The sequence below is a fragment of the Nannospalax galili genome, unplaced genomic scaffold (assembly GCF_000622305.1).
Source record: "Nannospalax galili isolate Female #2095 unplaced genomic scaffold, S.galili_v1.0 scaffold291, whole genome shotgun sequence".
NCBI lineage: Eukaryota > Metazoa > Chordata > Mammalia > Rodentia > Spalacidae > Nannospalax > Nannospalax galili.
The window spans coordinates 3,436,138-3,460,948 of NW_008330588.1; the positions used below are offsets into that span (position 1 = coordinate 3,436,138).

The following is a 24,811-nucleotide window of genomic DNA, read 5'->3' on the forward strand; positions in this document are numbered from 1 at the left end:
TCAGCCTTCGACTCCCACTAGAAATCAAGCCTCCTTTACACCCTCATAACTTACCATAGGCTGTTATGATTTGATTGTTTCTATCTGATGACTAACACCCTCACCCCAGATTGTTCTACATCTTTCTCTGCCTGTCCTGCTTCCCCCCTGCATTCCTGGGCCAGGCTTAGAAGAGGTGTTGGCAATGCTCCTTGAATGACATGTTGAATGTTGGAGCTGGAAAGGTCCGTGGTGATAAACCTAATGCCCACTTCCACTCCTCCCTTCCTCCCGCGTTGTCATAGCTGGGCAGGCAGAGCAGTAGGGAGGATAAATGATTTGACAGTCAGGCCTAGGGACCTGGTCACCTGCCTGCCTATCCAGCTCCGTACCCCACCCACTTGCATTTATAGGAATGCCTCGAGCCCAGGTCTGGGCATTGATCCGTTCTGCCTTGTTGCTCTTCTTTCTTCCTCTCTTGTTAGTATTTTTTTATTTATCATTTTATTTATCATTTTATTTATCTATTTATCATTTATTTATTTATTTATTTATTTATTTATTTATTTATTTATTTATTTATTTTGGTCTTTTTGAGACAGGGTCTCCCTGCAGCCCCAGCTGGCCTGGAACCTGCTATGTAGACCAGGCTGGCCTCGAACTCGATCCACCTGCCTCTGTCTCCCAAGTGCTGGGATTAAAGGCGTGCGCTACCACGCCCGGCCCTTATCATTTTTATTTTATGTGTATGAGTGTTTTGCCTGCATGTGTGTAAGCGCATCCATGTCGTGCAGTGCCTGCAGAGGTCAGAATTGGGCACTGAAACTGGAGTTACGGATGGTTGTTAGCCGCCATGTGGGTGCTGGAAATCGAACCTGGGCCCTCTGCAAGAACAGTCAGTGCTCTTAACTCATGAGCCATCTCTTTAGCCCCTCTTTCTTTTTTCATGTGTGCATGTTCATGTGAGTGTGACTACTCATGTATGTGTGGCTGCATACTTGCATGTGTTTGTGCATGTGTGTGGAAGTCAGAGGACAATGTCAAATGTTGTTCCTCAGGCACGTTCTACATTTTGTTTGAGATAAGTTCTCTCACTGGCTTGGATATTTGCCTAGTAGGCTAGGGTACTGGCCAGTAAGCCTCAGGATCTGCCCATCTCTGCTTCTCATTTTCCCAGTGTTGGGTTTTTGTTTTTGTTTTGTTTGTTTGTTTGTTTGAGACAGAGTTTCACAAAGTAGACTTGACTGGCCTTAACTCCTGATGTAGACCAGGCTGATCTCAAACTCACTGCCTGCCTCTGTCTCCTAGGTGCTGGGATTAAAAGCATGTGTCACCACATCTGGTAGCACTGGGCTTCCAAGCTCAAGCCCTCATATTTGCAAGGCAAGCACTTTACTGACTGAGCCATCTCCTCAGCCCTACCCTTAGTGATTTTCGAAGGAATGCAGTTTAGGAAACAAACCACTAGTCCCTGGATGATACCTTTTAATTTGGAAGAGAAGGGGTTCCATACCAAAAGGAAGTTCTGTTCCCAGACCACCTGTGGTAGGTGACATGATGTAGATGCACACCTTGGTGGGGAGAGTTTGTAGCTCAGTGGATAGTTATCTTTGCCCGGCTTTGCCCTTGGCCTTATTGTCACTTCTACCAAAACCTGGTGGCAAATCCCCGTCGAACTCAGTCATGTACTGGGTACTTGTTTCATGTTTATTTATCTTGAAGTCCTGTAGAAATTTCTCAAGCTTCCAAGAGCCTAGAAGGACCGAGAGACCACAGAGAGACAGTGAGAGAGAACCACTGATCCGAGATGTCTGACAGGGAGAGGCCACCAACTCTGAGATACGAAGACAGGCGGAGATGCCCTTGGCCATCAGGCTAGGGGACATGTAGTGCATAGGAGGCCTTCTGGCCCCTAGCTGCAGGGGAGTCCCTGGATGCTTGTAGACCTCCAAGACATGAAAGAATTAGGTGCCTGCTTGCTAGAGGAGGATGGTGACTTAGCCCAGAGTGAGCTGAGGCTACTTTAGCGCCTTTTATTTAATACACTGTTGCCTTCTCACCCTGTGTTGAGTTCCCACCCCCTCTTCCTACAGGTCTCCTGACTCCATGAGGCTTCTTCTCAACACACCCACTCACCCTGGCTTTAGGGCCAAGATTGGCAAGAGTCTATGCCGTTCTTACGATCTCCCCAGGGGCGCTCACAACCCTGAAACATGGCTCCTTTCCTGGGGTAGAAGGAAGGGGTGGAGCTTGGATCCTGGATAGGGATTAAGTGTGGGAGACATGTCCCCAGTTCAGGTCTGGAGCATCCTAATCAATGCCCAGGTCAGAGGAGTCTCTCTTCAGGAAGAGACAACCCAACTGGGATACACCTTTTGTGGGGAGGAGAGTGAACAGGCCTTGTGTAGGGTAAAGAGGACACAGCCCAGACACTAGGAAGAGGCTGAGAGAAGGAGTCAGAGGTATATTCCCATGTTCGGTTCCTAAATCCTGAGCCTCATGTACCCTGGGTGGAGGGTCGCCAGGAAAATTCAGGACACTCTGGTAAGTTTGGATTTCAGATAAGCAGCAAGTCATTTGCTGCCTAAGTATATCTATTCCACCTACTTCATGGAGAATACTTATTCTAAAAAATTTTTTTTCTGTTTATTTAGACAACTGTAACTCAAATGTGTCCTGCAGTTTTTTGTTGTTTTGGAGGTGAGGCTAACTCTAGCACCTTCCCTGGATGGGAGAACACCTTAGGAAGGTCTTGCCTAGAGTAAAGATAGGCAGTAGCCAACATGCCTTGGTTTGAACAGTCATCCCTGAGACCTAGAAAGAAGAGTGTCAGCAAGAGGCTGGCAGCCTGGAAGTCTTTGCAGAGCTTCACCTCTGATCCACAAGCCACCTGTTGGCCCCATCTTCACCCACCACCATTTTCATGAGGATAAAATGAAGTCTACCCAGCTCTTCTCTAAACTTACCTTCCGTTCAGGTGTGGCTGGTGTTTCAAAGATATTCTCAAGAATATCTGGACACTTTTAAATCCCAGCCCCCAAAGCAGTAATGATATTACAGATAATAATAGTAAGAGTGACACTGTTGTGTTTCCTAGGTGGCGGGTGTAACAATAGGAGCACTATGTACGTTAATTTACAATACTTCTGAAGTGGAGGATTGTCATCATCCTTGGCTCACAGAAGGGACTGTGGGGTCTGGGATGGGGTACTGTGATGAGGGGCAAGGCCTTTTAAGGTTTCCTCAATGCTGCTGACTCAGCAGCTGCATGCTTGCCCCAACCTCAAGGGCTGTAGAGTTAGGACTTGCGAGTATGTCATGGGAGAAAGGCTAGCCAAGATGCTGAAAGCCTGGCTTGTGGATGGATACTGACTACATTGGGCACTTCCATGGTGTGACTTTGTGTCACCCTACTGCTCTTTTGGATACACTGTGCCTGGTTGGAGCCACTGTACCCCACAGCTGGCTGGAGAGCAATTTTGGTATCATGACTCTTGGAAAGCATGTGCATGTGTGTCTGTGTATGTATGTGCATACATGCCTCTCTCTCTCTCTCTCTCTCTCTCTCTGTGTAAGGTCTCATGGGTAAAGTAGTGTATAGCAGGTATGAGGGCACAAGGTGGCCTTCCCCTTTCCCCGCTGACTACGAACAGAGAGAACCTAGTGACAAGGAAGGAATTGAAACCTATCACGCGATCAGAGCAAGCTGGTGGAAAGAAATCCCCTATGTCCCGAGAGAGATCTGGCTCTCCTCACGCAGAGCTGACCATCCCCAACTTAATAGCTGTCTCCTCTGTGAATTCAGAGTGTCCTGGGGTCCTCAGGCTCCTTGTAGTGACATTTCCTACAACCTCATAGTTCTCAATAACTTGGGCAGCAGTTCAGCAAAGCCAGGCCCTGGGCCTGCTAGTCTCTTGCCACCTCCTCCTCCCTTGGCCTACCAGGGACTCCTTACATACTCCCACTTGTTTCCTGCCACAGAGGATGAGAGGAACTGACCCAGAGTAAGTTCTAGAAGGAAGAGGGGTGAGTTAAGTCCTTAGGAACATGTGGAGAGAAATGGAGAGCTGTGGTTTCCGTGGTCACTGCTCAGAGGAAAGCCCCTTCCTGTATGGTATTGCTCTGTCTGGAGCTGCAGGAAGAGGGCGGGAACCGCTGTCCTGTGGGCCTCCTCTCAGGAGTGGGCAGGGTGGGGAGTGCATTATCAGAGGCTTCCAGGAGAAGGTACTGTCTGCTGTCTGTACCCTGAGCTGCCCAGAGGGAGCAACACAGAGGCTGATGCTCCTGCAGCTGGGTTGCATAGATCATGTGCAGGTTGGTCCCTGTACAACCCCAGGGGCACCCTTCTATTCTGCAGAAGCTGCTGTAGCAGCCCTGCTGAGAGGCCACTGCCTCTGCTGAGAGCCGATGGAGAAGATGGAGAAGAGGTTAGCTGAGGTGCTGATGTTAGTTACCCTGGTTGTGGGAGAGGGTGAGGGCAGAGTGAGGAACCTTATCTAAACCCTGGGGGAATTCTGAACCATACTTTATGCCCTACTTCCTGCTAAGCACCAGGAATACAAGGACCCTGTCTTCAGCAACCAAGAAAGGGGCTACTTCTCTGAGCTTCAATCCCGGGGGTGGCTATGGGTAGCAGGTTTGGAATGGTCTTGGGGGCAGGTGTTGATGGTCACTTTCTTTACCCTAGGTTCCGAGTCAGTGGGGCTGGCTTTTGCAATTCGGAACTGGCTATCATGTGCATGCACATCTTTTGTAGGATGCAGGAATGAGGTAAACAACTCTTAGAACTGTGCATTCTGAGCTGAGTGGACCCGAGTGCTAGCCCCTTTTATGTAACACCGGCAGGGCCTCCCTGGGCCTCTGCCAGTCATGGGTGATGGTAGCGGATCTATGTATGCAGCTTCATTCCTGATCTCAGTGAGTTTCTAATATTTCCTAATTAACACTGGATGAAAAATAAGTCCTACAGGGAAACCTTGACCAGTAGCATAGTTTTGCAGTCGGCCCCTGGCTGATGCTCACAGGCCCTTTAACAGGTCCTCTCCCAAAGCTTCTATCAGTATAAGACAGTGCTGCCCGGCCCTGCTCTGGAAGAACAGTTTTCATTTGACTTTCTACTTGGTCCCCAGTGGCTTCTGAAGTGTCTCCCAGCTTTGAGTTTGGGGATGGGAGCCTGAAGGAGGCAGGTGCCATTCAGGTAAGCTGGGGAACAAGAGTCTTAGCCATTGACTTCAGCCTCCTGCCCCAGGCAGTCCCTGTAGAGACCCAGGCACCTGGCTCTTGGCTGCTTTGCCCCAAGGCAAGTGACTTGCCTCTCACCAAGGCATCCAGCCTTTCCCTTCACCTTGGCCTTGCTCTATTTTCCCCTTTGGCAGGTTACCACTTGTGATGAGGGGACTGTGGCCCTGAAGAAAACATGACTTCAAGTCCAACCTAATAACTGCCCCCACAGAGAGCCCGGCTCAGGTCTGTAATTTGTTTGGCTCGTTGGGGCTGGTTGGGTGATAGAAGAACTGATGCCTTTCTGCAGAGATTAATGATGTCCTGGCAGTAGTAGGCGGGAGGCCTGAGCCTTTTATTTTTTGTGCCATTAAATGACATCCAGAGACTTTCACTCAGGAGCTGAAAAGCCCTCGTTCCATCACATCCAATTACTTCTGGAGAGTATTTGCTGAGTGGCTGATCCTGCTGGCTTGAGAGGCTTTGGGACAGAGGGACCACTGGGACATGGGACTTTGGTCCAAGTGGGCAGCAGGGAGGCTGGGAAGGCCCACAGTGGTGAGGAGTTGCTTGTCCCATCTCCTCCACAGAAGAGAACCCAAGACAGCTGGAGAATGAGAGGGAGATTCCTAATCACGTGGCCAGGGGGGTCATTAGACCTCCTTTCTCCATCATGTAGCTGAGAGGGGATAGAGAAGAGAGGGAGAGAATGAGGCAATCAGTGGCCAAGTTAGCTCCCATTTATCAGTTCCTGTATTCGGTAGTAGCAAAGGCTGACTGGGATTTGGGCTAGAATTTGGGAGTTATCTATGAGTCCTTTGTCCTTTTGAATGGTCAATGTTCAGCCTGACTGGGGCACATTTCTCCAAGAGACTTTCTTTCAGCTTACAGAAACTTCAGATAGTTCCTGGCTAGGGTGCCAGACTGAATGCTGCCTAGGATGGTCCCAGCTGGGCGCCTGCCAGGACCCCAGAGGTACCAGGCCCTGCCAGGTGGGTAGGGCCTTTTGGAGACAGAAGAGAGCTGCATGCCACACAAGCCCACACGGTGATGTGAACAGGGCTGGGCCCTGGGGGCTTCTGGGGCCAGGCCAGGTGAACCACTGTGGGAGGTCATGGGGGGTAGGTTGCGCTGTTTTGCAGCGGGATGTGTGTGTTTGTGTTATGTCTGTATGTGTGCCGGAGGATGGTAGTCTGAAGGTGGGGTTGTTCTCTGGGCAGGACCCCCTTTTCCTCTTGGGCATATTCCCTTCATATTCTTCCACTTACCCTGAGCTCCAGCTCTTGTCTACAGTCAATGGGTTCTTAACTGCTGTGGCTTGGGGCTCTGCTGCTTTCATGCCCGTGGCCCAACAGTGGCCCTGTCACAGTCACCCAGGAAACCATGTAAGACTTAGACCCCACTGTATTGCAGCCCTTGCCTGTTCTTCCTCTCTGACCCTGGAATCCAGATGTCTGCATGCTGGGGAGCGGCTTATGGCTGCCTAGCTCAGAACCCCAACCCTGCTTGCTGTTTCCATCCCATTTTGCAACAATCAAGCTTCCCCACTGAAGGCCCCAGAGGTGGTAACTGACACTGTGGCACCGTCCTGAGCTTGTGACCTTTGAGTGTCTTTTGGATCAAGTTGTAAAATGTCATCTATCATCTCATAGGACATAGAGAACCCACAGATATTCCCCAAATTCCAGCCAACCATTGCTACTACCAAATGATGGATCTGACAAATACGTTAACTTGGCTGCTGAGTCCTAGCTCTTGCTCCATTCCTGGTCCCTGCTCTTACTCACAAGAGGCGCATGAGAATGGATTGTGACAACTCTGGGCCAGTGGCTGAGGTGTGGTATAGTGTTGACTATAGCTCCCCAGGAGTTTGAAACTTAGCCATAGCCTTTACTCAAGAAGGGAGCATTGAGCAAGACAGACCACCTCAGGCTCAGGACACCAAGACAGAATTACTTCCTATCTATCCTTGTACCAGAGCCCAGAGTCTGGGAGTCTCAGGAGACAGAAGGAATGTTGAGCATGTTGGTGCCAAGGCCAAGAGCCGTTTGCCAGGAGAAGGTTGATCTTTTGTTAACTGTGGACCTACCTTTGGTCAATCATGAGCTTTGATTTCCTCATTCATCAGGGTGGTTGGCTATGTCCTGCCCCCTGACATAGTGGGGTAAAGGGAAAGCTCAAGGTGTGTAGGGCAGGCTGATCCAAGAGAGGTAATCCTAGCTGTTTAGAGTTGGACAGGGAGGATATGGATGTGGAGACTGAATTTGAGGGCACAGTGTTCACAGATGTGGCTGCCTCTTCAGGCAGCGAAGGAAGTTGACGTGATGTGTGTGTGCTTGTGAACGTGAGGGTGTGAGAGCACACAGATCCATGTATAAATGGCTTGCAAATGTGCATCCGTGGGCGTATCACACATATAGACACTCTTGGTTGACTGAGAGGCCATAGTAAGCTGGGCACAGTGACAGATGATCAAAGGAAGGAAGACAGAGGTGACGTTTTCTGTCAAGGAATCTATAGTCTCCTGATGGAAGCATGGCTGGTGAGAGTAGAACAGTATTTACTAACACCTAAGAGGCCTAGGCAGATGCCTGAGTATAACGAAACGTTAGGAGAGCTGACACGGTGACGGGGACACTAACAGAAGAGGGTGGGGTCAGGTTGGGCTGAGGGGGCAGCACACAGAGGAAATATTCCACACTGCGGGAGGGGAGCAGTGGCCCATATAGATTGGCAGACAGGGATGGGTGAATCAGCCAGGTTGACATGAATGGGAAGCAGGATTTAGGAGTACTCTGGCAGTATGTGAAGGTCTTGGGAATCTGCATGTAGGGTCAGTTCATTCCTCTAGAATCCAGAAGTCTAAATGCCAAGTCCAAGGTTGCTGCTAAGAAAAACATGTAGGGACAGTATGAAGAATCACAGATTAGCTGAGGCCACCTTTAGGACTTGGAGTGGGATGTGCTAGGACAGGATCAGTTCACTGAAAAGCCGAGATCAGAGATCCAGTACATCCTAGGCCAGAGTCAACTCTAGCTCCAAGTCTGGGAAGACAAAGAATGGCTTTCGGAATGATGTGAGTGAAACAAGGCTGGCCCTTGTCAGAGAGAGCAGTTTCAAGGTCCTCGTCCTCTCCTCCCTGGGTGCCCAGTGATGCGTGAGCTATTTGGACATCTTCTCCGGTGCTTTCTGCGAGTTCCATTTCCTCATGGGCTACACTTGGGTGACACACACATCCATGGGAGCAGAGATGTGTGGCTCCCTTTTGTTCTACTAGCACTGGGCAGCATGCTGTGCACACTCTAGGACCCAGTGTTGTCCCGGGAGTGTAGAGGCATTGGTCAGTCAAAGAGATGAAAGGGCCCTGGAAGGCAGAGGAGTGGCCTCATTGTACCACAGGACTTTGTAATTAGAGCAAGGTGGTTGAGCCCCTCTAGGCCCTTCCTATGGTGCTAGTTGCCAGGCAGGCTGCCTGCAGTGAAAACTCCAATTAGAAATGTCTGGGGTTGGCCCCTCCAGTCAAACCTTGTCAGTGCTCTACATTCATGTGGCTGAACTCAGGAGCAAATCAGTTCCAGGTCATTCCACTGTAGAATAACTATCCCAATCCCATTTCTTAAAAAATATTTTATTATTTTTATTTTATGTGTGTGAGTGTATTGCCTCCATGTATGCAAGTGCGCTTGTGTCATGCAGTACTCATGGAGGTCAGAAGAGGGTGTCGGATCCCTTGGAACTGGAGTTACGGATGGTTGTTAGCCACCATGTGGGTGCTGGGAATTGAACCTGGGTCCTCTGCAAGAGCAGCCAGTGCTCTTAACCACTGAGCCATCTCTCCAACCCTCTAATCCAGCTTGGATGAGATAGAAATTGAGACACAGGGGTATGAAGTGGCTTGTCCAAGGTCACAGAATGCTTGAGCGTGTGAATGTCAAGATGTCCCCATTCTCTGACCAAATGCTTTTGTCCTGAGTCACAGGGCAGAGAGGAACCTTATGGGGGGCTTCACTTCCGTGCCTTTGGACAATGCCACCTGCCATTCACCACCAGTCATGGCAGGTTCAATGACAATCATCTTAGAGTCTCTTCTGACAGTATGTCACATACACATGAGTCCCAGGGAGGACAAGGGCCTGAACAAGAGTAGAACAAAATTGGTTCTCTACATTGTTTTTCTTTAGTGACTTGTACACTATGTCACACTGGGGACCTTTAGGTTACTTTAGTTTCAAAACTGCTTTGCAAAGTTTTCTTGGAATTGCCTAGCTGACTGGCTCAGCTAGCTAGCTTCTTAGATACCTCTCTGCCTAACTCCCAGAGCCTCACCTTTTCCTTTCAGCTTCTACAAACGGTCTCTGCCTGTTTACCCTGGGGAATACAATGGCTGGGGTTATAGTATACCCCATCCCTCCATGGCTCTAATCTTATGAACAAAAAACTAGATCAAGGTAAGTCACAGGGCTTGTGTTCATTGGCAGGGCCCCATTCCCTGACCTCCTGAGTGTCAGTCCTGCCTAGGGCTTCATGAGTCCCTAAGCACCATCAGATGGTACAGAATGTGCCAGGCCCTCAGCACTCTGCAGTTGGGTAAGACTTGTTGTTTCTGCTCTTGCAATCTTCCTGGGTTCATTCATGCCAGCCCCTTGCTGCCTCAGAGTTCTTTCTGCAGGACCCTCTGCACACCCCACTTTTCCACAAAGCCTTAGGGTCAGAGGTCTGTAGATTGGCTTCCAATGATTCCCTCATTTTCTAGGGAGGAAACTGAGGCTCAGAGAGGATTATTACCAACTGGAAAGTAGAAGCACGTTTTCCTTATCCCATGTAAAAACACCTTTGCTCCCTACCTGGCTGAAGAAAGGCCAGGTCCCAACAAGGAGACCCCAGGGAGGGAGGAGATGCATCCCCAACCTACAGAGTGATCTGTGTCCTCACAGCCAGAACCACACAATTAACTGCTTAATTATAAGTTGTTCCACATTGTTATTTAATCAGTTCCAAAGTAGGCTATAAGCTCCTTGAGGGCAGGGAAAATTCCATGGGCTCTGGGACTGTTTCCTCTCTGTAGCCCTTGGCACAGGGACTAGAACCCCATGGTGGGATTAGACTTCTGGTAACAAATAAAACTAAAGGAGTCTTACTCTACCTAGAAGCAGGTGTGTGTGTGTGTGTGTGTGTGTGTGTGTGTGTGTGTGTGTGTAAGGAATGGTGGTTCTGGTAAAGATCCAGTGGGATTAACAATGGGTTTCAGGCCCCACAGATGTGTGGCTTCCTTGCTTCTCTGCTTGCCTTTTCTAGGTGGGTAGGAAGCCTTTGCTGAACACTTGAGCCTCTGTGTTTCCAGGCCAATAGGCTGTGGTCAGACCTTGGGAGCCCTGTCTGAGCAGAGCTGGGCAGTGTGATCCTATTCTGAACATTCTCCTGTCTAGGGCATTGGCACTGGGTTCCTGGAGTCTAAGAGGGGTTGCTGAGGCATGCTCTTATTCTATGAGACTCTGGTAGAATGGTGGGAATGGTACAGGACAAGGTGTTAATTTCTGGTACCCTGGAGCCACCATGCCTGGATGGAATAGGGATTTCCTGACATTTTGGTGAGATTTGTATCCAGGAAGCTGAGAAACCTGTTTTGGCCTGGGCAAGGTGCATATTCTTTTCTTTCTTCTATCTTGGTATCCACACTTCAAAGTGGGTCTTTGGCAGAGCTATTTAAACAAACCTGCAGGTTGGTAAGGGGGTGAGGGCATCTGTGGAGGGTTCATGGGTAGAAAGGTGGCACTGACTTGGTTCCAGGTGCTGAGGCTCTTGTGATTGGTGGCCCCTGCTCAGCACACCAGTGTGCCAGTCCTTTTTTGGGCTTTGGCTCCTCTCCTCTGGAGCCTCAGGCACCAGGGATGTGACAATACCTGTGCCGACTCCCAGTGGGTGGAAGTTGGTTGGGGTCACTAGGGGAGAGGAAACGGTTGCCCACATCTGCCTTCCCACTCACCTTCCCCACAGCCTGGGGCATGTATGCTTATGACCCTCACACTGTCATCTGTGCCTTCTGCATGACCTTCCTGTTCCTAAACCCGAGGAGGTGACAGAGTGCATAGGGATTACTGTATTTCCCATTTTCCTAAAGAGAAATCTAAAGCTCATACAGTGAGTCACCTACAGTCTAACCACGGCCTCTCCTGCTTCCCAGTCCTGGAGGACTGATGCTAAGTAGGCTAGATTAGCCATGAGCAGGGTATGGGAAGGTGTCCTCTCTAAGTGTCCAAGGAGGGCTGCTCAGAGAAGTTGGGGGAGAGGGTGTGGCTAGGGACATCTTTGCCCCATCACTGAGATGGCAAAGCAGATGGAGCAATTAGCCACCAGTGAAGGCAGACCAGCAGGGTGGCATTCCAGGGCCCTCTTGCCCAGATCGGCCTCAATTATAGGGCACAATTAGCTGCTGTGGGGTAGCTGCCTATACACGCCATGCAAAGTTTTAGGGATGTTTCTGGGTTGATAGGGCTTACTTCTGGGAGACCATATCTAAAGCCAACATCTCCTTTAGGACAATCATTCCAATCCATTCACTCCCAAGAAACACCATCCTCTGACCCCAGTCTCCAAGGTTCATGGGTGGAAGTCAGTCTTGACTTTTCCATAAAGGCTTTGAAACTTTAGTTTTTTCCCCAGAATCCGCCCCTAGCCTCACTGTGACAATCAGGAAATCCTCACCTCGGTTTTTGTTATCTTTGGCTGGGATTGAGATGGGTATCCCTCCCTGAAGATAGATGAAAAACTGGTAACGGTGTAAGCCAGTAGTCGGTGGTGGGGTGGGAGGCTGGTAGGCTGCAGGGAAAAGACAAGGGACACAGTGGCTTTACCACTATTTCACCCAGTTGCTTACTACTTAAGAGTTTCTCCTGGCAGCTCTAAAAAAATAAAATAAAATAAAAAAATCTTAAAAAACCATCTGTGATTTTCCATCCCATCTGACCTTCCTGGGGTCCCAAATGAACCTATAGCCATTGCACCCCATTAGGATTTATGTGTGGTAGAATCTCACCTTCAGTGTCTTCGAAGATGTGTGTTTGGGGTGGGTGTGGGTAGGGGGAGGCTACAGGTTGGCATGAAGGGGTGAGGAGCTGGCGTGGCTCCCAGGCCTTTCTGGGCCAGTGAGTGTTGGTGGTGTCCTGTTTTTGCTTTAGTCTGTCCTGATGGATTTCCTGCCTCAAGAGAAACCCATCTTCCCCTGTGTATTTGGCAGTGGGTTTTAATTTATTTTTTTCAGCATTTCCTTATGATCTCAATCCCCAAAGAAGCCTCTTTCTTGGCTGGTTTGGGAGGATCTGGAAGTGGTTATGGGGTGGGTGGGACTGGGTTCAATGGTTTGATCACAGGCACTGTAGGAGTTGGGAGCTCAGGGCACCGAGAAGAAGACTCCTTCCCCTTCATTCTCCCTCTGGAAGGCTGACTATTTTCAGAGGTAGGATTGTACCATGAAGATCTCCCTCGTGCTTATGCACAACCTGGGGCTTTGTTGGCCTGGCCCAGGTCTTCTAACCTGGAGTTTCTTCCAATAGTGCTTTGCTCCTCCTCCTTCCCTCTTCCCATCTCCCTTGTCAAGGAGCAGACACAAGCGGGGGCCGAGGATTTCCGGGGGGAGGGGGGAAGAGGCATGTTTGCAAGGAGGATGTTGGTGGGAGGGAGTACTGGTTCTTTATGGTGATCCCCCTCCTTTCCTCTCCTGATCAAGAAACAAAAGAGGGACTGGCTGTTAGGCGCTGTTGGAAGTGCTCCTCATAGTATACTTCCGACCACTGGGCCTCCAGCATGCCAACAGCCAGGGGAATTCCTGACTGTTCATCTTTCCCATTGCAGATCAGATACTCTGTGTGTGTGTGTGTGTGTGTGTGTGTGTGTGTGTGTGTGTGTGTGTGTTGTACATGCTCAGAGGGAATAGAGCAGGGTGTGCCAGGAGCTTTATAAGTTTGTGTGGTTTGAGGTCTACAAGAGGGCTGCTGTGCACATGGGAGGTGCTGGTGTGCCAATCCTCTGAGGCTGTTTTGGAGCATCTGTGTCAATGTATGTGACTTTAGATTCTTCCTAAACACCTCTAGGGCTGAGAAGACTCTGTGCATGTGGTGGCAAAGACTATTTCTTGTGTGCATGGGTGTGTGGAAGGCAGGTATGATGGGCAGATTCTGGCTAGGCTGGTAGGCTCTGGGGTTGCCCAGCACCTTTGAGGTAAGCATATTCCATGTGACCAAAGACAGGTGACCAGGATTCGGTGTGGACAAGCCTGAAGTTAGAACTGAGGATTAAACCTCAGGGAGATGGGGACTTTACCCTTCTTACTAAGGCTTCCCTGAAGAATCCCCCATTCAAAACCTCCAAAGCAAAAATTTTCAGTTGTGGGGTGGGATACACACATGTTGGCCAGGTCCTGGGCCAGGCACACAATCTCCACTTATGACATCATCTTCATTCTTTCCATGCCTTGGCAAGGTGGGTATAATGTCTGTTTTTAGGATGAAGAAATTGATGTTCTGAATGGTGAGGCTGGGCCCACAGGAAGTAGAGCTGGGATTGGAATCCTGACCTCATAATACAGAGCCTATGTGACTTAATAGACTGTGAGACCATTTGTTCTCAGTCCTTTGTCTGAGGCCAGCTCACTACCTGAGTACCCCCTTTAAGGGGAATTCAGGGCATACTTTGTGGGTAGAGACGTGAGAGGGAAATGGGGTCGTAAGTGCCCTGCAGTCAACCAGACCCCCGGATGGCCCCTTGCCTTTCTAGTTGCATGATGTGGGGCAGCCTCCCCTCCACCTTAGTTGTTTTTTTTTTTTTTTTTTTTTTTTTTTTTTTTTTTAAAAAAAAATTTAGGATTGGGGATGAAGCTCAGGGGGAAGAGGACTTGTCTAGCATGCATGAAGCTTTGAGTTCAGTCCCCACTGCTGCATAAACCAAGCATGGTGGTGCAAACCTATAATCCCAGCACTCAGGCGGGGGAGGCAAGAGGATCAAGGAAGTTCAAGATCACCCTTGGAGTGATCACCATGTCAAGCTGGAGGCTAGCCTGGGATACATGAGACCCTGACTCAAAAAAAACAAAACAAAAAACAAAAACTAAACCCCCAAACCTTGCAAGGCCGTTGTGATGACATCAGCGCTTACAGGTGACTTTCTGTGGCTGGTGTTTGCACATTGAGAAGTAGTGTCCTGTGACTCTTCATGGCCATTATTAATGCCCTGGTTGGGGGAAGGGGTGCTAGAGAGGCCCACTCACCTGTTATTATCTGGCCCTTAATATTCCCACTCTTCAAGTCGGCACCCTGAAAGGAGAAACAGGCAAGGCTGTAGATGACTTCCTGGACAGCAACGGTAAAGGCTGCCCCCCACCATGCTTTAGCACCCCTTCTCTGCTGAGCTGCTTGCTGTCTCTGCAGGGGCAAGATGGAGAAAAGACTGATACAGAGTGACTGGGGAGGGGGGTGGCCTAGTCAGAGGACAGACACCTGCCCTCTGGGGAGTCCTGATAGGGCCCTTCCCAGGGTTGCCCTGTGATCACCATCTGCCCTGAGACTGGCCATAGGATGTAACTGTTCATGGGACACTGGGCCCAGCTGTCCTCAAGGAATGGCTAGTTAGTCCATCTTCAAAGGAGAGAGGAACTCTGCTCCCTCTGGACCCTTTAGCCTGTAGGGCCAGGGAGGAAGTAGAGGGGGAACGGAAGGCAGGGGAGAGGGTGAACTGCCTGACTGGACTCAGGGTAGACTGACTGGACTCAGCCCACAGCTCTGGGAAGTTTTTTTGGCCTCAGTTTCCCTCCTCTTCCCTCCTCCCTCCTCTCCGCTCAGTGTCTGTGGGATAATGAGGTGCTCCTGGGGGCGGGTGCTAATTACTGTTTGTGCAGGACTGGAAGATGCTTAGATGAAAGGGACTGGAGCCGGGCCCCTGGGTCTGTGCCACAGCTCGGGGCCCCAGGCCATTCCAGGGAGCCCTGCGGGCCCCTAGGTGTGGGGTTTTATAGCCTTAATGATGGTGATTAGTGTGGCTCTTAATTGATTCTGCCAACACCTAACTGTGCCCTGGCCCCTTTTCCACCCGGCCCTTCCTGGGGTAGTCTCTGCCTCTCACTCCCGGGAAGTGGAGGTAGGATGGAGGATGTGGGAGAGAGTGAGGCTGGGAGAGGTGAGGGTTGACCCCTGGCTGGCCACTTGCCCTTTCTAGGACCACCTGACAGCCTTCCCTTTGGGCTGTTCACTGTGGGTCTCCTTGCTAGTATCCCCCAGCCCCCCAGGCTTGTCCATGAGTGTCTAGGTCATCTTTGGGAGAAGAGGCAGGAGTGAGAACAAACTCCACTCTCATGATTCCTGAACATCTGACTTTAGCTACCCCATCTCCTCTCCTCCCATCCTTTTGCCCTCTCCATCCCTGTTCCTGTAACCTTAGATACATCTTCAAATGCAGCCCCTGCATTGGTACCCACTACAGCCAGTCTGGCTAGTCTCCCAGTACAGTCTCTTGACTCCCACATTGGGGCCTGGCATTGTCTGGGGTTGGCATCAGACCCAGATGTGACCAGGAATAGAGAGTCTGGGGCTGGAGTAAGGGTAGGGTGAGGATAAGGGGTTGGTGCTTAGAGACTTTCCCCCTCAATTCCTGTCCCTTCCAGGAGAGGTCAGGACCCAACAGAAGCTTAGAAGTACTTTCCCAAAATAGCTTTCTTGGCCACCCTAGCAAGATGGGGAGGAGGCAGGGAAGCCGAGCCCAGCAGCCTGCTCTCTGTTCCCTGGCCTCCCCCTCATTCCTCTCCAAGGCAGCCCAGCCAGTGGTTTGTTTAAACCAAACAATAGCAACCTAGCCTGGCTGTTTCTTTTCAATTCCACACAGGCTTGGGTCCCACCCAAGTGATAAACAGGTCTCTCTCCTCCAGTGAGGGCAGGGAGGCAGTGAGGGTGGGGGGCTGAGACTTGCCAGTCAGAGAGCAGCTGGTGTGGAATCAGAGCCGGGCCCATTTGGAAAGTCTGACTTGTGGTCTTGCTCAGACCTTGGGAGCATCTTCTCATCCACTAGGGCTGCTTGGCAAAGACTGCACAATCTTTGGGTTGTACTCACACAGGCAAGCTGTCAGCCCTTCCCTCCTATCCCTCACCCTACTGCTTCACTACCCCTATGTTCCATTGGGTGCAGAGGACATTTAGCTGCTTGGGGTTGCCTGAGCTGGTCCTATGGACAGGTGCCGGTCTTGCTAGTAGGAAGGGTAGAGAAGGACTTGGTAGCAGAAGGTTCCCAAGCAGTGAGTGGATAGTGTGGCTGTGACTTGATTTAGGTTGGGTGATGGTGGTCAAGTGTCCTTTGGTTACAAAACCTCCTGGCTAGTCCTGAGGGACTGAGATTTTTAATGTGGAATCAACACCAGTAAGGCAGGGTCCTGGGAACCTTGAAAAGGTGAGAAAGCTGAGGCCTAGAAAAGCCAAATAAATTGTCCTAAGCCATTTGAGCAATGAGTGGGTGAGCTCTAGAATATTCAGGAAGGCTGGGCCATATGCCCTGGGATCCCTGAGGCTGACTGGTCAAGGGCTCAGGCCTTTTGGCCCACAATACTGCCTTGTGCCTTTTCATGCTTGAAAAGCCCATTGCTCCACTGGGAAGCATTGTTTTCGGCCAACTATTATGAGAATACACAGATAATAGATGAGGAAGTGGCACAATGTGAAGGGGTGCTTAGTGTGTGTGGAGCCTTGTGCATAATACTCAGGATCAAGTCAAACCAAACTAGTCAAATAGTACCTGGAGGCCCGGGGCTATAATGGAAATAGTTTTCTAGCTCATCTCAGTTTCCCGAAAATATCTTAATGGGTTTGAAAATCACATCCAGGTCTGGAAAACTGGAACTTTGGAGGATGGTCCAGACTAAGTTCTAGAACAGGAGCAGGATGTTGCGAGATGCCAGCTCTGCCCAAGAGGCCAAGCAGGAGAGACACCTGCACTTTGGAAGGAGAACCTGCAGGAGGCAAAGGACTACAGAGAGCCCTAACACCTTCAGCCTCCTCCGCTACACCAAAACCCCACTGCCTCCACCTGCCCCGCCAGCCTCAGGTGTGCTTGGTCCTCTTTAAGACAAAATCCTTTCCCTTACTACTATCGCCAAAGACTTGCTGACATTTTCAAAAGGAACTGTTTAAATGCTCAGGTTTTTTTTTTAATATATTTTATTTATTATTTTTATTTTATGTGTATGCGTGTATTGCCTGAATGTAGGTAAGTGCACCCGTGTCGTGCAGTGCCCTCGGAGGACAGAAGAGGCCGTTGGATCCCCTGGCTGCCATGTGGGTGCTGGGATTTGAACCTGGGTCTTCTGCAAGAACAGCCAGTATTCTTAACCGCTGAGCCATCTCTCCAGCCCCTAAATGCTCAGGTTTTAAAAAAGGAAATAATTATGGAAATCACAAACATCGTCGATGCAGTTGGAGTTCTGATCCTCAGCAACACTGAAAAGCCACAGATGGGTTTTTAAGAGCAGCAGGACTGGGGTCCCCAACGTATTTGAGTCATGTACTTGGGAGGACATCTGGGGCTACTATAAGTGTCAGGGACAGATGACCTCGGAGAAGCAATTCTTTACAACTAGAAGCCTCTAGGGAGGAGAATCTGATGATCATGACCCTTCTAGCAGGGACAGGAGGAAGAGCGGAAAATTGTTTTGTAGGACTGACTCTTACTTGCCCAGGATGTCAGAATAGCAGTTGCTCTTGATCTTAGAAGTTGGTCCCGTGTGTGTGTGTGTGTGTGTGTGTGTGTGTGTATGTGTACATGATTATATGTACGCATGCATGTATGCATGTGTGTGCATATAGGGTGTTAGGTGTATACACGACTATTTGGTATAGGAATACACACAAATTATTTTTGTGGTGCTCAGAACGGAGCCCAGAGCTTTGTGCATTCTAGGGAAGCACTCTACCACTGGATCACATCCCCAGCCCTGGCAAAAATGATTCTAATTGCAGAGAAGGACCTGGACTCTGTGGACATATGGGAAGATATGTCTGCCTCGGTGGAACATGAAATTTCCTTTCACTGGCTCCCATCTCTGTACTCACTGGTTCTCTGTTGGACTAGTTTAGAACTGGGAGATACTTAGCAAAAGTTGGGACTTGAGAGTCACAGTAAACTCATTCAGGGACCAAGATGACTCAGAATGTCTTAAAAAGCCTGTTCAGGCTGATTTGTCTTAGGAAGTCAAAAGCATGGCACTGGAAGTTGGTGTGTGTGTGTGTGTGTGTGTGTGTGTGTGTGTGTCTGTCTGTCTGTCTGTCTGTCTCTAGCCACTAAGAGTTCATGTTTCAAATCTCCAGGGCTTTATTCCTCTGATCTCACAACACTCCCTGCATGGGAAGATGGAGAGCCGTGGTTCATGCAACTGGACAGAAAGCATTAGAGCTTTTGGCTTCTCCAGAGCAGGGACTGCATCCTGCTGTCTTTGTTCTCCTGGGATGCCTTGTACAGAATGGGCCAGAGAGATGCTGTTTCCCTTGTCCTTGCTGCCTCAGTCAGCTTTACTTCTAGTTTCTACCCTTTGTTTCCGCTCATAGTGATGCTTGAGTGCTATACGCTCTGAGCTCTCCCCCTCCCCCTATCACTGCCAAAAAACCACTGGCTGTTGCTGGTCCCAGCAGGGATGCTGGCCTGGTATCATTTCCCTGAAATTTCTTAAAAGAAACTAGCGGCCCACTTGGGCCCTTCCAAAGTCCCAAGCTGACCTCCAGCTGGAGGTCATTGGTGCATTTCCTCTAGCACTCAGGAGATGATTTAATCTATTCACCCACTTCTTCCCATTTAAATGGAAGGATTCTGTCTGATTAGGGCTTCCCTCTGGAAGAGTGGGAAGTTTTGCTTTCCTGATTTTAGGGTGTGTGTGTGTGTGTGTGTGTGTGTGTGTGTGTGTGTGTGCATCCAAAGAGTCCCAAGCTTGAAAGATGAGGTGCAGAGAAATTAAGGGAGAGTAGTGGGAGAAATGAGCCAAACAGAACCATTGAGTTGAAAATGAAGAAGAAGGAAAAAAAAAGAAACAGAGCTCTAGACTCCCTGACACTGGCACCAAAACCAGAAAGCGCCTTGCTGTTTTGCACAGCTGCCTGCAAGCTGCCAAGTGGCAAAGGAGCCAGGAAAAGGCACAGCACTGGAAAGTGCTACCCAGCAATCTGTGTATTCTGCAATTAACAAGGGCTAAGTGAGTGGAAGGCATTGACAGCTCCCAGACTCTGAGATCCCCAGGGGCTGTGACTGCCGGGCCACCAAATGCCAGCCTGGAGAAGACCCAGCCCTGGAGATAGTGCCTGCTCCAAGGGAAAGCCTTCCAGTCAATTAACTCTGTGGCCCGCTCTTGCCCTGGGGCTGTAAATGCAGGGCTGGCCGCTGGAGCAGGTGGGATAAAGCTGGCGGGAAGTGGTAAGAAGGATGTACACAGATCTGAGCCCTCCTGGGAGCTGAGTGACTCTAGAGCCCAGGGTGTAAGATGGCCAATTATTTTGTGTACCTGTTTCCTTCAAGATATGTCAAGATCAAAGACTTGCTAGGTGTTTTCCTTGCACCCTCATGGGCATTGGGGACAGCATAGCGAATATTGTATTTAGATTATCCCAGTGGATGGGCAGCAGATCCGGGTTTCCTGGCACCAGTTGACAGCAGGATTGCTGGATTTTGATTTTGGGCTTGGCTTCAAATCTAGAGCTGGTTTACTTTCCAAGTCTCTGGATGCCATATACAGTGGGGCAGGGCAGGGTGAGGTGTGGCTGAAGGGGAATGATTTACTTCTTGCAGAAAATAGTTGCCTGGGATGGGAGGCGCATCACCCAAAACTTAACTACCCTCAGTCACACTGGGTTAAGAGGAAGTAAAATTTCCCAAGGTCAAGGTCAAGGCTATCTGTGACTTGAAAAGTATAGGCTGTCCAAGGACCTTTGTTCCAGGCCATGTGGAATGTGTGTGGTCTTGCTTTCTTGACTCAGCCTGTGTGTGGCAGTCACTAGCATGGAACTGACCCTGAGGAATGATATTGAGGAGCCCATGGTCTAGAGGGGCAGATAAATTAGCAAAGAAACAACTGTGAATGGCCTAGAAAACTGAGGTCTATAAGCAGTGATGTAGGGGCACCCAGATGACAGAAGATACAAATACACTATGGGAAGGGGATATGATCAGAGGGAGCGAGGGAACGGAGGCTAGTCTTTGGGCCTTGAAGGATGTGTAGGAGTGTTTTGTTTTTCAGTGGACAAAATAAGAGAGGGAAGTGAAGGACAGCTTGAGAAAGCTGCCTGTTATTTTTCAAGTCTGAAATAGCCCCTGTAGACTTATATGTTTGGACAGTTGGTCTCCAACTGGTGAAGCTGTTTTGGGAGGCTATAGAACCTTTGGGAGATGGAGCCTAGATGGCATATGCAGGGCACTGGGGGCAAGCCTTGAAGGGCAAACCTTTGTCCCACTTCTGGTCTGTTTTCTCTGTTTCTTGATTCATCAAAGTATGACGAGCTGTGGCTTTACATGGAGCTACACTAGCCATTATACCTTCCCCACCGTGATGGACTGTGTCCCCCAAACAGTGAGCTAAAACAAATCCTTCTGCCTTTAAGCTGTTTCTGTCAGAGGAATGGGAAAAGTAACCAACACACTGCTTAAGCATTGACTGAACATGTAAGTGACATGAAAGATGTGACTGGACTGGGCCACCTACCAGCCTGCATGTCTGAAAGACTCAAAAGAAGGCTGATCATGCAAGCAAGAGGTCAGGCTTGGACGGTAGGCAGTCTCTTAGGTTTGCAACAGCAAAAGCCACCAGCAGGCTGAAACTTGAATTTACAGATCCCAGGCAAGGCCTTTTCTGTTTTATAGATACTCAAAAGCTGTACCATGAGGGTAGCAGAGGAGGGTGGACTTTCAGGTCAGGAAGGGATGGATATGAGGGGGTGCTGGGAAAATGGCTCAGTGGTTAAGAGCACTGGCTGTTTTTGCAGAGGACCTGGATTCAGTTCCCAGCACCCACATGGTAGCTAATAACCATCTGTAACTCCAGTCTCAGGGGATCTGACACCCTCTTCTGGCCTCTATAGGCACTGCACACATGTGGTATACTTACATACCTGCAGGCAAAACACTCATGCACATAAAATAAAAATACATAAAACATTTTTAAAAAGGAAGGATATGGGTGGTCTTTAGGTCAGAGAAAAGGTGACTAGATTCCATTACTGATGGCTTCCCTTAGAGCAGGTGACCTTGGCATCCAGGATCCCAAACACTTCTATAAACAGTAACTTTTAAAGTTATAAAAGGACCAAACATTTATTTTATTTTAATTGTGTGTGTATATGTGCGTGCATGCTTGGATGGGGGTGATGTGCCTGTGTGTATGTGGAGGTCAGAGGACCCTCAAGTGTCTCAGGCATCCAGCTGCCCAGCATCCTAAAAGTTTATTCAATGTTTTTAGATTTATTTATTTTTATTTTATGTGTGTGAGTGTTCATAAGTGTATGTACGTTTTATGTGTATGTAAGTGCACCACGTGTGTGCAGTGCCCGTGGAGGTCAGAAGAAGACATCAGATACCCTGGAACTGAAGTTAAGGACAGTTGTTAGTGGCCATGTGGGTGCTGGGAACTGAACCCTGGTCGTCTGCAAAAGCAGCCAGTGCTCTTAAGCTCTGAGCCATCTGTCTAGTTCCAGGAATATCGGTTTTGCACCCCACTACAGCATCAAGCTTCAAAGTAAACAGAAAGGACCATTCAGCCTTTCACTTGCTTCAACCTCCTTTGCGGCCTGATAATGGAACGTTTATGTCATGGTCACCACCTAAAGAGGGGGAGCCACCCTCTGTGGAGCGCCTGCAGTGGGGCAGGCATCTTGCCACGGTTTCTGCATGAATTAGCTCACTTTGGTTTCCACTTTCCAGGAACTTTTCTACCGAAGTGCAGTGAGGCCAGAAGACTGCCTGTTTGGAGATCCAAGGCCTGCTGGCCTGCTGATAGAGCTGTGCTTCCTGGTCTGACTTTTGGCAGTGACAAGACTGAGGCAATGGAGATGTCCAGTTGACAGGTGACTCAGGCATCCAACATGATTGCTTCATAGCAAGCCGAACTTCAGCCCAATGTCATTATCAACTAGCTACATGATTTTGAGTAAACCACTCAATTTCCAACACTTTCAGTCTCTGCACCTATAAGTAGCAATGGGCATGTGCAGCCCGGGTTTTCTCACAGAGTTGCTGTGAAGATGCAATTAGGAAACACAGAGTTCTGAAGTCCCACAGGGTCATCCAAGTGTAAGGGTCATTACTGAGCGGAGCTCCCAGCCGAAGCTCAGTTAAAAGCTGGTAGAAGGAGGAGGGGTTTTATGGCTGCCAGTGTTCTTTGGCTGTGACAGGCCCAAGAAGTCAGGCTCACAAGGCTAATGGCCATGCCGAGGGCTTGGAGGTTACTCAGCTGTGACTGCGGCCTGTCCTGCTGGGCCTGTGCTTACCCCAGGCGTGTGGAACAAGTAGTACATGATGTTTATTAATAGGCCTTGATGAGGGGCATTAGTACCTCCTAATGACACCATCTGAGCCTGGCCTCTTTCCTTCTCTGACTCCTTCATCCTTTCTGTCCCCCTATCCCACAGAAACACACACTGTCACATATACAGAGGATACAAGCATAGGCAGGCCTGGAGGAGGCTCAGGACAGAGGACCAGGGCTGGAGCTATGGTCTGAGGAGGAGAGGGCTCTGTTGTTAATGATGGATGAGAGGTCCATCCTCAGGGACCAAAGGGAGAGTCCCCGGAGGGTAACAAGGCAGGTACTGGCAAAAATTTAGCCAGAGCCGGGAGTGGTGGCGCAAGCCTTTAGTCCCAGCACTCAGGAGGCAAAGGCAGGAAGATCTCTGTGAGTTCCAGGCCAGCTGGGGCTACAGGGAGACCCTGTCTCAAAAGGACACACACACACACAAAATTGGCCTGCTTGGTGATTAAAGCAAGAGAGATAAAACAGTGACAGGGCTGTTCTAGAACTGGCAAAAACCAGTATAGCTAGGGTAGAAGGAAGAAGGGAGCAGCTGGAGGCTGAGGAAGCCAGGAAGTCCCCCTCAGGAAGTCCCCCCAGGAAGGCTGGGTCAGAGAGGGCTAGGATACAGCAGAGAGAGCCACAGGCAGGGAGAATGGTGACTGACTTATGCACACACACACATATGTGTGCACTAGGCTCCCATGCACACACATATATACATGACCACATGTACTCACTCATAGTCACATATACTCACTCATAGTCACAGTGTGTTCTAATGTTCAAAATACATGTATGTGTTCACATGCATTTGCACACTCACACCCATACACTCACGGTATACTGACATGCTCATGCACGTGTGCTCACATAGACACACACATAACACTTATACTTCCATACTCTTGTGCGTGCTCATACACATTCACACACACACACAAATGTTCATACAACCTGCTAACACATGTTCACAATGCTCATATGTATTTACATGTTTGTATGGAATACATACATGCTCACATATACACATGATTCCACTTATCCACACTTAGGCCCCACATGCTTGCACACATAACATGGATATACAATATTCATACATGTGCTCACATATGCATGTGTTTACACACTTAAACACAGCAAATAAAATATGCTTACATGTACAATATGCACATATACTCACACATGTTCACACCTAGCCACATCATATACACCACACTCACATACTTGCCTATATACGTACATCATACAAACACATAGACAGGCACATGCTCAACATGTTCACACATGTACACTCACACATGCACACTCACACATGCTCACGTACATTAGCATGCTTACACTCAGACCTCTGTGCTCATATACACAGTAACACCTTAGACTGTGACCCTCATACGTACTTCTCTCCTAGGCAGCCTCTCACTGGTGGTATTGTCAGAGTCTATGCATGATGGGAGGGACGGGGGAAAGTGGCATTTGGGAAGGGGCAGGTGTTCAGGCTATGACTTGGATCACAGAACTGGAGTGGCAGGGCCTGTGAACAATCAGATAACTGTCTGGTACTGAGGTCAGTGGGCAGGTCCAGGGCTGGCGTGTTGCAGAGAAGGGGCAGTCTAAGGACTTGCAGGCCTAGGCTGGGAGGTGCAGAAAGCAAGGGGCAGGCAGTTGGGAGTTGGGCTGGTAAAGCTAGTCCTCCTCAGCTCTCCTCCCTGACTGCTTGTAGGAGGCTGAAGTCCTGCTGGCTCCAGCAATAATTAGGAAAGGGGTTCAGTTAATCCCTAAAACAAACAGGGCTTGGGAAACTATAACCCAACCGGAATGGAGGGAGCTTCAGGGCTCACCCCTCAGCCCTGGCTCTTATCATGCCTCATCTCTCACCTGTAGCACCCTGCCTTTTTGGCTGCTGGCCGCACCCCCCCTGCACCTACCCCCACCCCCGGCCTGCACTGTGGAGAGAGAAGGAAAGGAGCTGAGAGGAACCCATATGCTGGGAGGAAGTGACCCCACCAGACCTTTGCTCCCTAACTGCTGTCTAGAATGTCATGCTTGCACATAGGAAGCTCCCGGGGTGGTTGTGATCGCTGGCCCCAGGTTTCCTGGGTC

At 49.5% G+C, this 24,811-nt stretch overlaps 1 protein-coding gene across 1 annotated transcript in view; it reads right to left on the reverse strand.

The window, feature by feature from the left end:
• Positions 1–1,571: 1,571 nt before the first annotated feature.
• The window catches only part of Pebp4 (phosphatidylethanolamine binding protein 4), a gene marked incomplete at its 5' end in the record, with an annotated part of 217,823 nt that continues 194,583 nt past the window's right edge, over positions 1,572–24,811 (reverse strand). The window contains 3 exons of the mRNA XM_008850702.2: positions 1,572–1,732; positions 11,902–12,015; positions 14,459–14,504. Coding sequence (XP_008848924.1) covers positions 1,584–1,732; positions 11,902–12,015; positions 14,459–14,504 — 309 coding nt within the window. The remainder of the gene's footprint in view (positions 1,733–11,901; positions 12,016–14,458; positions 14,505–24,811) is intronic.